We start from the raw sequence: 11,668 nt of genomic DNA, 5'->3' as shown, positions 1-11,668 counted from the left end.
GCCAAGAAATGCCAGAAGGATACATCCAACATATCCTGTATCCACTCAGTTTCTACTGCAATTCCTTGATTTGGCCAGGTCACGTCCTTGAACTTCGGTACATGGTACAGGTCAGGCTCCTCCCTCAAAACAGCTTTTAGCTTTCATGTACAAATTGCCTGAGTCACTAATCATTCCATGGCTCTGGAAAATAGCCAGAGAAAAGCAACTCATTTACATTTTCTTCCCACTCCAAAATTATATGAACTTATTTGCTAATCCACCACGGTAGGTTGCAGGTAGTCATCTTCACGTATACATTTCAAGATTATCCTGACGAGCAAGAGGCCAACCCAGTCTTCATGGACCTTACATAATGCCTTGACTAGATACCTCTTCCCTCCCTCAAATGTCAGAAAATTATCAGTGACGAACACCCACATGGATTAAATCCCTGCCTGCACAGTTGGATCAGAAATCCCATCTCCCCCATTTCATCCTTCCTGTTTGAAATATGACTGCCTTCTTACCTGTGACCCCCATCACTAACCATAAAAAAAAAAAAAACCTTTAATGAAAGCAAAGAACCAAACTATCTTGCTGTATTTTCTAGATATGCTAAAACACTCCAGATGCACTGCAACGCCAGTGATCTCTTCCCTGAGTGCATAAATCTCAGAATTATTACAGACTGTAAGAGGCCAAGGAAGCTAAACACATCTTTCTCTGGAAGCTGCCCTTTCCAATCAGACACTGAGCACACAGAAGGCATTTCTTACCCCTCCTTTCCACTAGGTTAAAAAGGAAAGGAATGAAAAAAGCTGTCCTCATATTCAAGACTTATTTACTCTAAACTCTGCTTCTTCCCATAAAAGAAAGAAAACTAAGTTCTGATTATTTCAAGGCCGTAGTCAGCCCCAAAGTAACAGACAACACAAGGACAAAGTTTCTGCAGCTAACTACTAGTTGGGATTTCTCCCCCTACCTGTAAGAACTCAACATAGAGTCACTACAGGTGGACCAAAAATGGGGTGGGGGGACAACACCTTGCAGTGTTTTTGAAATTAATTCATTCAGGAAAAAAAAAAAAAAAAAAGAGGTGGAATGGTATACCTGTTACCTTCACATCTAATAGTTAACACCCTGGAAACAGCAAGAGACTGACAGCAAGAGGCAGATACGACACAGCTGATCGATTTTAATGTGAATTGCAGGTGTAATGCTGGCAGTTGAGGTGTATAGCACACAGTATGCTATCTAGAGAACAAAACTACTGAATCTCAGTATAGTGGAATATACATTTTATTTCTTAAAAAGGAAGGGTACTAACAGAATTTAATACAGTCAAAATTTTACAATTTTAAACAAAAGCTTTTCTTTTTCTTAAAAACCAGTTATGAGCAGAGAGGTGAGAGGATTTAAACTACTCACAAAATCCAAGCTGAAGACTTTGAGAATTCAAATCTGTGGTTTATACATTTAAAAAAGTGTAATACATGGAAATATAAAATAATATCAACTCTGCAACAGTGAAATGCCCTTTCCTCATTAGACTGCTGTTTAAGCACCTTTATTTTCACCTATCAGCTGCCAGGAGTGCGTAGGTTTATGTACAAAATAAGCAATTTGGGACAAGAGATTCATATATAAATTAAAATCATTTATGGCAATACAGCTTTACCCAGCCACTACACAATCTTTATTATCTCTTTCATTCCTATAGAACCTTTCAGTCAATGATCTCAAATGCACTTTATGGACTGCTTTGAAGAGCAGCTACATTTGTAGGAATTATTCAGACAACCTCAAGGAGTAGACATCCAAGAGATTAAACAACATGCAGTAAAATTAAGATTAGATTTATCATCTTTATATAAATACTGTGCACATTTATCATCCATCCCACTGAATGACTGGGACAGATCAGTGTCATGTCTGAAGCCAAATACAATATTTCTATCCAAGAGGAAACAGAATTTCAGGCCAAATATAGCAGATAGGAGTTCCCTCAGACTATTGAGTTCAAAACCGAATGCCTCTGAAAAAGCTTTACAGGAACAGAATTTTCTGAATAACCTGCATATATGTTTAGCTATTTTATAGCCTAGAAACATGGGTGGGGTGGGTGGGGAGAAGGAAGATGTCGTCATCTCTGCCCACTACAAAAGGTGCTGTAGCCTTGTCATTTATGGAACACTGCAGAAGCAGCTGACACCAGATGGGACACTGCTCCAGTACAGCATTAGAGAGAAAGAAGTTATGTTATGGCTGGAGGTGGTGTTACCACAGGCTGATCTCCTAGCTGAAGACCAATGGACCAGTCTCCTTGCCACCTCCTCCACAACCAAGTGTTCATGCTTCCTAGCAGACTGCTCACGATTCTCACTCCACTGTTGTTTATTTTTACGTTTAACACAAGATAGAACAGGTCATGAAAGCTGATGAAAGTTCCAGCTGTGCAGCATCCAGTGAACATGTACTCAGCAAAACCTCAAGTCATTAATCACTTTCCCTCTCCAAACCAAGACAGGATACCTGTGTCATCTGTGCACATAATACAACTAATGTATGTAAGATGTAGACTATCTAGGCTACAAATGAGCTCCAGTAACAGTCACTCTCACTGTTTCACTGCAACTCGCTGCAGTCTGAAGGATGGAGACAGCTGTTTAAGCCAAAAGAGAAAATACTTTAAAAAAAAACAAAAAACTTTTCCTCAATCACTAAGTGCTATGAGTCATTTAATATTGCCACTTTCCAAACTCACAAACTTTCCTACTCACAAACAACAAAATTAATTGGTCAGCTAATGGGATGGGAAGAATAGTTAGTGTCATCAGTGACTACCATTAAAGAAAGACTGGAAGAGAATCAGTTCCCTCAAATTCTCAGTTTCTCTGCTTAAGTAGCTCATTTTTTAAAACACGTTTTTCTTGATAGAAAGAATCACAACTAGACTAGAATTCCACAACATCAATCTTGGTTTTGATTTCTGTAGTTCTCTAGGAAAAAAAATCCCAAATCAAGCTACATGAAGCATTAACAATATTCAGGTATTACAATGGAAGCACTTATTTATTACTTCATAGAACAGATCAGTTTTAAAAGTGTATTTACATGTTCTAAGTTATACAAAATACAGTATTTCAATAATCATGTTAATCACCATATTTTAGACAACTTCACATAAAAGTGCAAGAGGATGCATCCTTCCATGATCCTGGCCAGTAGCAAGCAGCCACCTGCAGTGTTACAGATGAGAGCTGCTCTTGTGCTCCCTCGGGAAAACAAATCCCAGCATACCTTCTCACTGAGACATAGCTGCAGATCTAAGGAAACATTCAGGCAGGTACACGAGCAAAGTTTGTTGAGACCCACGGACCAAAATCACATGCCTTAATTTACTAGATGTATGTGAAGTACATTTTTACAGATGTTGTACAGCAAAGGGCTTCTGCTCATGCCTTAGTTGGGAAAATGAAGTAACAAGGGTTTTGGCTATGTAACAGGCACCCAAATTACATTTAATATGAACAGCCTTATAACTACAACTGACAGTGTGTTAAGGACACAATTCTGCAGCTGACTGCCTGGGCAGAGCTTCACATTCAGGAACAGATCCTGTGAAATCCACATGGCTCTCTATAGATATAGGGCTCATCCCATGCAGAACTGATATCAGAATTGAGGCCTTAAAATATTGGGGCCTCAGATAGTAATTCCCTCATGACACAGCACTATCAGTTCACATGGGCAGGTCAAGTCCCAGTGCAACAGCACACTTCGTTCAAGCAATAGCAATTTTTTCACGCCTTTCTGCAGTAACTCTCCTCCCTATCTGTATATTCCTTTCACTTTATTCTGAACTGTGGAATGAGATCAAGAAAAGGAGATTCGAAAACGTCAACAAGTACTTGTCTTATGTGTGATGCTAAACTCAGGGGACCCAAATTGCTATAGAATTGTGAACAGCAAGGCTTCCGTTTTCGCAATCTGATTCAGGTCAGTATCTTGCAGTACTCTTATTTTCCTGCTTTCATTCTTTGCTCCACTTGCCAGGTATATTTATGTTTATATCTATATGTGTATCTTCCTCAAATGATTCCGTTTCCCCTGTTGCTGCTTCAACGTTCAGAAGTCTGCATTCCAAAAGGGACTTACTAGGGGACAGTATACTACCAAACTAAAAATAACATTCTGTATGACAAATCTGCATTATCAAAAATTAAAATATAATTTCTCAATTAGCATTATGTTAGCATCTCCACAGAAGTTTAGTTAAGCTTATTCTTTCTACCCTTTTCCCAGTCCTTTGTTGCAAGTTTATCCATCTTCACTGTGTTACAGTGGCAGATATACAGGTCAGAGTAATTACCTGAAAATCTGGAAAGCTAGCCAGTATCTTATAGTAATGCAAAGGCAAAATACTAGCATTAATTATTTTGCTGCTTATGGATTTAGATGCGAGTTACTAAAAAAAGATTTATACATTAAGACAAATTTGCATTTCTCATCTTGTGCTTATTAGCAGAAACAGTAAGGATGAACAAAATCCTATCTGGGTTTTTATAAAGGTCCAAGATGCCTTCACTCTCACTAAAAATGAAGGCATCTGATCACAAGGAAGAAAGCCATGTTATGCTGAAGAGGTTTGCAAGGCTAAGCAGCAATATTGTCTTCTGTGTAAGTCCATTATTTCTGCTGTCTTAAAAAAATATATAGTCCACTATTTCTGCTGTCTTAAAAATATATATATATTTCCCCTCCACACACATAAGTAGGCTTTTTTTTTTTTTTTACAGTATTCTCAAAGCTGTTGCTGTTAGCCTTCCACTACACCTCGCAACGTGAAATAAATTTGGTAAGATTAGTAGCAAACCTGCAGGTAACACTGGAAGTGATTTCTACAGCTATACCACCTTGGGCTTTCAAAAAGCACAGCAGGGAAGTGGAAAATTGTCAGGAATTACAGAAAGTGTTACCAAAAAAACTACAAAAAGCCACACAACAGTCTTAAAAAATAACAAGCATTCCTTCTCCCAGCACAAGCTTATAATACACTTTTTTTTTTCCCACCCAGTCCATGCAGGAGTGAGGAAACAGATTTCAGATTGTCTGAACACCAAAACTCTATGAATGATCAAGTGACAGGATCAGTTTACCAACATTACACCTGCAATCTGACGTACATCCATCTGATCCCAGCACAGAATGCTCCAGAGTAAAGCAAAGATATCCATAACTCCAGTGCTTGCTACAACTTCATGTTCACCACATCAGAATAAAGCTTTTTTTCCAGTGGAGTTAACGAGATCTTTGTTACCAGCTTCAGTGGGAGCAGATCGTGGCAACAGGTGAAAGATTTAACTCTTAGGGAATTTTTAAGTACAAAAATGCATTATTACAAGGAAGTCTAACCGTGTAGATTAGAAGACCATGTATGAAAACAATACTGCCTTAAGTGTTATTCATCATTTATTCATAGTCAATTTCTTCTGTAAAATAAGACAACACTGCCAACATCCCATCAACAGTTTATGTATTTTGAAAGCTAGTGCTGTGCAATGGCTGCTTGGTTTCGATCGATTTCCTAATGAATGCACAGATATGTGAAAACTGCTCCCTTTAATGGCAATCCCTGCAGTGATGCCAAAAGGTGCATTCCCTTTATTCCCTCCCCTTGGAGATGGTCCCTTTGATGGATGGGATGGGGTACATTGGCATTAGGCACACTTGCAGCCTCTACAGAGCACGTCCCAAGGTTAGAGAACTTCAGACTAACAGTGCCAATTCAGCATCTTTTAACACAAACTGAGCTAAAAGAATATTGGTCTTACGATCACTGTGAGAAATGCGTCCAAGTTATCACTTACAAATAGGATAGCCATCCTAGTCAAAGAAACATGATTATTAGTTAGTACTTCTGAAAGGAGCAGCATGCTAAGCAGTAAGCTTAACTTCCTGAGACTGCAAAAACTGAGAAAGGAAATCAGCACTGCACATTTTTTTTGTCTGGAAATACCTACACCCCTTTTGTAGTTACTATCTTCTCATCTACCATGGAAGATCCTTCTTTAAAAAAATCTCCAACTACAGGAGTTAAACCACACACTGAAGTGTTATTTTCCAGTTTTGCAACCTGTAGAGACAATCACAGAACGTGCAGATTTGTACTGTTCTACAGGGAAGTAGAAGAATTTGCTAACAGTCTTCTGTGAAAGAAAGAAAAAAATCTAATGAACATTCACTGTTAGTTTCCATTGTATAAACTTTCAATACAACAGGAAAAAAAACAATAGAATTGCACATACTACACTCACCAAGTATTTTGCTGTTAAAACAGCATGGTATACTGCAAAGCCAGATCCCGTATACAATATATGTGTTTAAAAGATGTTCCTAAAGCAGTAAGACAGCAAGACCCAACTGAAGGACTAGCAACTCCTTGCCCAGTTACAATATGCCTTAACTTTGATTTAAGCACGAAGCATGACATTCAAGAATAGCCAAAGCCAACTGAAAATTTAGAAGTGATAAATGGAAAAAGAGTTGCTATATTTACACACTGTCAGTATTTTTAAAAAAGATTCATGGCACGGCCTTTACCACCAAAATAAAAAAAATAGTACTACCAAAAATATCAGTTCAAATTTGCAGTATTTGCTACAGGTAGTGATTTATGCTGACATTTCAGCAACATGGAGTTAACTATTCATCTTTCTGAGGATGATACCCAAAGATCACCTCAGAACTTTAGAACTGCAAGTTATGTCTGTACACTTAATATAATTTTGTAACTAACAAAAAAGTTAAAAATACTTTCTTGACGTCAGAACATGGTCCATTAAAAATAATAGGTCAGTAAGTGCATTTAATGTACATGCCTTTTACAAAGGTTATACCTTCAGAAAGCTAGTTATGAATTCTGAATTTTGATTTTTTTAATTAAGTTTACAGCATTATTTGCTGTTTTCCATCTTTTTCTCGTTGCCTTTCTGCTCTGAAGAGAAGGGTGGAATCTCTTGGGTAAGTGCTAATTCAGAATACTTGTTCAATCTGATAGCATCAAGCTTTGCTGGTAACTAGCTGTGCCTCATAACTTGGGCACTTGTGCTTCTGAAAGCTTTCAGGATTATCCTTCTTGAGGTGTACTCTGTTTATCAATCTCCAGGCATAAATACACTGTACTTTCACTCCCATCTTACAAGCTTCATCTTGGCTACAAGCAGGGCCCTGTACTATCCCAGAAATGAAAAGTTATTGCTCTTAACCTTCTTCAATATAAATGTAAGTTGTTGTTAGGCTGATGAAGCTCTTCGAAAGGAACTTCCACCTACTTTCTCCATCTTCTACACACAGTAAACATCCCCATCAGCTGCCTAAGCTTTCATCTACTCCTGCACACCAGTACAAGGGCCCTGATACTTCAGCTGTGCATTGTAACGCTGTGAAATCAGCGGCTGTTTTGGATTTATCAAACAAATGAAGTACTCTTTCACCACCGCAGTTCTCATGTAGTCAAGAGACAGAAAACTGTAGTATGGCAGCTAATAGCCATTGTTTTGCTGGAGCTAATACTCATTTGGTAGTCTCAGACTGCCAAAAGACATGGGGATCAGCAGCTCAGACTAGCACCTTTTCCATGACTGCTAAATCATTACAGAGAAATAGATTTTCTTTTAGTGAGATACTATTAAAGAAATTGAGCCTTGAAAAAAGGGAAAGGCGGGTTACAGCAGTGTTTTACTGTTACACAGGTCATTAGATATAGATTAATTACCCCTCTTTGTATGGCACACTGGGGTGCTTTCTGGATTGTTTCAGTACATCTGCTGTATTTTTCTGCACTGGAAGTCTTACACGTCACAGACTGCTGTTTGCTTGGTGTCTTTGATTCTGCACTCACAGTACTCCACAAGATGCTACGCTGTACCAGAAGTGAGCTGCAGTATTAGGTACAACTTACTCTACTGCAGAGGAAAAAAAAAGTCTTAAAATATAGCAGTTCTTAATATATACAGACACTTCCATTTAAAACTCTCTATTTTCTTCCACTCGAGTGCCAAAACAGAGTCACTATTCACATAGGCTGTCAACAGACTTTGAGACATGAACTTTGAGCATCTCGACAAAACCCCAGTAAGCTAGCTTATTGTTGTAGTTCATAGTTACAGTGAGAAAGACAGATAAGAAAGCCATATACAGAATTAAAGAGACTTTGCACTTTTCATCATGCCCAGCCCTGGGTAGTTCAGATGGGGTACTTGCAGGAAAGCAGGCAGGCAGGGTCATCGTCAGTTGTTTGTGTTGGGACACCTCATAGATTTCACTGCTCACTCTGAAGACTGGCGATTCATGTGTGCTTTTTAGTTTCTTTGTTTTTAAAAGTCTTTAAAGTTGCATCACTCGGAATCAGATAAGTCACTTTAAACAAAGCAAAGTGTTAAGTGTGACAATTTATTTATAACATACTTCCCACCATCACCACCACACACCACCCTGTGAACGAAAAACCCCTGCTGAAAGGGTGACAATTTTTCATATGTTTCAAAGAAATTAGACCAATGCTGCATGAAGAGCCACTCTGGTCAAATCAGAACGTAACAGAGGGGGAGACAGATTAAAGCATACATTTACTTTAAGTGTTCTGGATTAGCCTGCTTCTCCACTTCTTTAAGAAGTCAACACACAATTGGTCTAAATTCATAACAATTTCCCCATTACGTTTAAAAGACGAGCTAGGCAAGAAGTCTTTAGAACCAAAAAACAATCCTCATTTTCTTTTTCTTAGTATTCTTTTCAGATTTCAAGAAGGGAACTGGAAACTACCCTCAACATGTTCTACCCCATGTTTACTCCCTAATGCAAGCACCAGCCCAGGAAGCATAGCCTAAAAGTTCTGCCATAGCCACTATCTTAATCTTAAGAGAGCTTTCCTTATTAAGAGGACTTCTAGACAAATACTTCTTTTAAGGCTTCTGGTTCTTGCAGCTGGAGGTCATGGAGAAGGTCCCAACATCACACACAACATATTTTTCTTTTAACACCACATACTGTTGAAGCAGCGCTTGGTGCTGAGAATGGATTACTTCCAAGAGGGCAAGTCTTGTATGCTAATTTTGTAACAGGAAGCATGCTGGAGAGAGAACCAGCAGGCATGGAGAGTCCAGATATGTTGCTACACAGGAGACAGTGAGGTAAATTGTTCCTGTTTAGAGTGGGTGTAGCTTGTTCCATAGTGTATTCACGAGGCAAAGGACCGAAACAACAAAAAACCAAAAACCTTTGTACAACAGTTAAGGTGCAGTAAAGTAACAGTGGCTGGTTTCTCTGTTTCTTACGCTTTGGAAAAAGATGTTTTAATACCTTTTTTAATTTAAAAAGGTACTAGCAATTCCTTAACAGATAGGCCTCAAGGTTCAGACCAATGAGCCAGACCTCTTTCTCTAAATGATGCCATCTCTGTTACTCCTCAGCCAGCATGAACATGCTGCTTCATCAGCAGTTCAAGAAAGAAGTCCCTCTTCTGGGGAAAAAGAGAACGGGTGGTATATGAACACAGCCTAAAACCTACAGCAAATTATTTTGTCCATATCTGTAAAGTGAAAGATCCCCTACTGTTCTCTATCCTAGGTTTCTGGAATTTATCGAGAATTAGAACCTACAAAGAGGTTCAAGCAGTATTTTATCAACACTGCACTAACTCTGGTCTACATAACACATTCATTACGGTAGAGATATCTCTATTTCCACAAGAGATGAAATATTTCCCTGTCCTAAAGCCTCCTCCATCCCTCTTCAACAGGAACGGAGTTCTATACAACAGGTGCTTTCTAGTGCCTCTAAATGGGAGAGGAAACAATTTCATGATGCTGCCCAGCAACATCTATTTAAACCTTAAAATTATATTTTACAATTTGACTGGGAGGGAGGGGCACACAGGTAGAAAAGAACAGGAGGTGTTTGTTTTTCTTTAAAAAAAAAAAAAAGCAAGGACCAGAATCCCTTAGGCTCTTTCTCCATTTAAAAAGGGAGATTAGAACAGAAAGCAAAAGCCCTGTCCAGTCAGGAGGGATCCACATATATTCCTCCAGACAGGTGGATCTGTTATCTTGTACGACATCAGAAAGAGCTCTATCAGTGTTAAAAAAAAAAAAAAAAGTTGTAACTATGGACACTAAGATTTTGGGCAACATGATCAGGAAAGGGCCTGAACAAGTTGTGCCAACAGATTTTTTTTTTTTTTTGTAGTATAGATGCAAGATGGCAAAGCCTCCACAAACTTTATTTGAGTCTCTACAGAAGGCAGAGAAGTCTAAGAGGCTAAAACAAGGAGCCCTAACAATGAAAAGGGGTGTGCTTACAAGGGTCCGTATCTGGTCTCGTATTTAGAAACAATGTTCTTGCATCGCCCCACTTCCTTGCGCAGCTCTGCAACCTCCGTCCTCAGGGCTGTATTTTCTTTCTCAAGAAAGGCTGCACGAATTGTTATCTGATTCTCCTTTAGTCGCCGAGCATCACGGGAACGCTTTGCTGCCACATTGTTCTTCTTTCGCCTTGTCCAGTATTTTTCATCCTGAAACAAAAAAAAAAAAAAAGAAAAAAAGATGCCAACCTGACATTTTATATCAGTTATAAAATCTGACAGTTTATGTAAGATTTCATCCCCACACGAGTCTTGTTTTAAGACAAACAAAATGCACTGTTAGAACTAGGGAGATTAAGACTCGGCTACTAAGCTGTCCAACTGAAATGCACCCTTTACTTAGTTTCAATTCAGGAATTAACTTCCACAGAAAGCATGTTCTCTTGTCTGGGCTGCTTAAAGCCGGATCACGCATAATGCTGGTCAGATACATACACTGGCCTTCAAAAGTGCAGCTGATGAGTTTGCGACTTGATAGTTCTTCTAATTCCTGTGTACAGCACTTTAAGTTGCTCCTGCCCAGTAATTATCTCATGGTATTAAACCAGCAAAACAGCAAGAACAGCAGCTGACTTGCCAGTTCTATTCTTGGCAATGCTTTTGCCCAATCACGTAGGTATAGCACATTACCTTTGTATGTCAAAGTGTTTGGTCAAAGAGTGAAAAACTTTGATCAAGGCCTAGAGAAGCCTGCAGTAATAAATCTGTTACCTTTTGCTCGTCTGGGACAAAAACCTTCTTTGCTTTTTTAATCATCGGTTGTGGTTTCAGGTCCTCTTCAGTGAACTTGTGCTTGCGAGGATTGAAGAGCTCACCACCAGGCACGCTGGACAGCACTAAATCAGCAGGGTCAGGGTTAAAATTCACCTCAACTTCTACACAGTCAGGATCAATGGGGCTGGGTGTATTTCTCTCATTCTGCAGCGGGGATTCTGGCAAAAACAGGAGAAGTTACAACACGTTCAGCAGGATGAAGAGAATTAACTCAGAAACCAAGTTGGGCATCTACTATCTAGTAGTATTTAGTGGCATTTAGTAGTATTATTTGGTATTTCTCCAACAGGTGCTTGGTACCGTACAATTTCTCTTACAGAGAGAAGCTACATGGCCCATGTAAGAACAAGCTCCAGGAACATCTGCCAGACTAACAGACGTGAGTAGACAGATGCGGGACAAACTCTAAGACTTCCTCAGCACGCTTTGCGTACTTGAGCACACATTAACATTGCTGTGGCAACCTTTTAAGTAAGAAACTTGTATCAG

The 11,668-nt window shown here is 39.1% G+C and overlaps 1 protein-coding gene across 3 annotated transcripts in view; it reads right to left on the bottom strand.

Annotated features, from left to right (window-relative positions):
- Positions 1 to 1,265: 1,265 nt before the first annotated feature.
- Positions 1,266 to 11,668, bottom strand: part of TEF (TEF transcription factor, PAR bZIP family member) — a 22,310-nt gene continuing 11,907 nt past the window's right edge. For 2 of the 3 annotated variants that reach the window (XM_035543920.1, XM_035543918.2), the window contains exons 3-5: positions 11,117 to 11,337; positions 10,344 to 10,555; positions 1,266 to 8,403 (exon numbers count right to left, since the gene is read on the bottom strand). In XM_035543920.1, the coding sequence (XP_035399813.1) occupies positions 8,382 to 8,403; positions 10,344 to 10,555; positions 11,117 to 11,337 (455 nt within the window). In that variant the 3' untranslated portion in view covers positions 1,266 to 8,381. The other variant, XM_035543921.2, reaches the window with a different exon arrangement.

This window comes from Cygnus atratus, chromosome 1 (assembly GCF_013377495.2).
Source record: "Cygnus atratus isolate AKBS03 ecotype Queensland, Australia chromosome 1, CAtr_DNAZoo_HiC_assembly, whole genome shotgun sequence".
NCBI classification, from domain to species: Eukaryota; Metazoa; Chordata; class Aves; order Anseriformes; family Anatidae; genus Cygnus; species Cygnus atratus.
The sequence above is the reverse complement of the archived record's forward strand: the minus strand, read 5'-3'. Positions and strand labels throughout refer to the sequence as shown.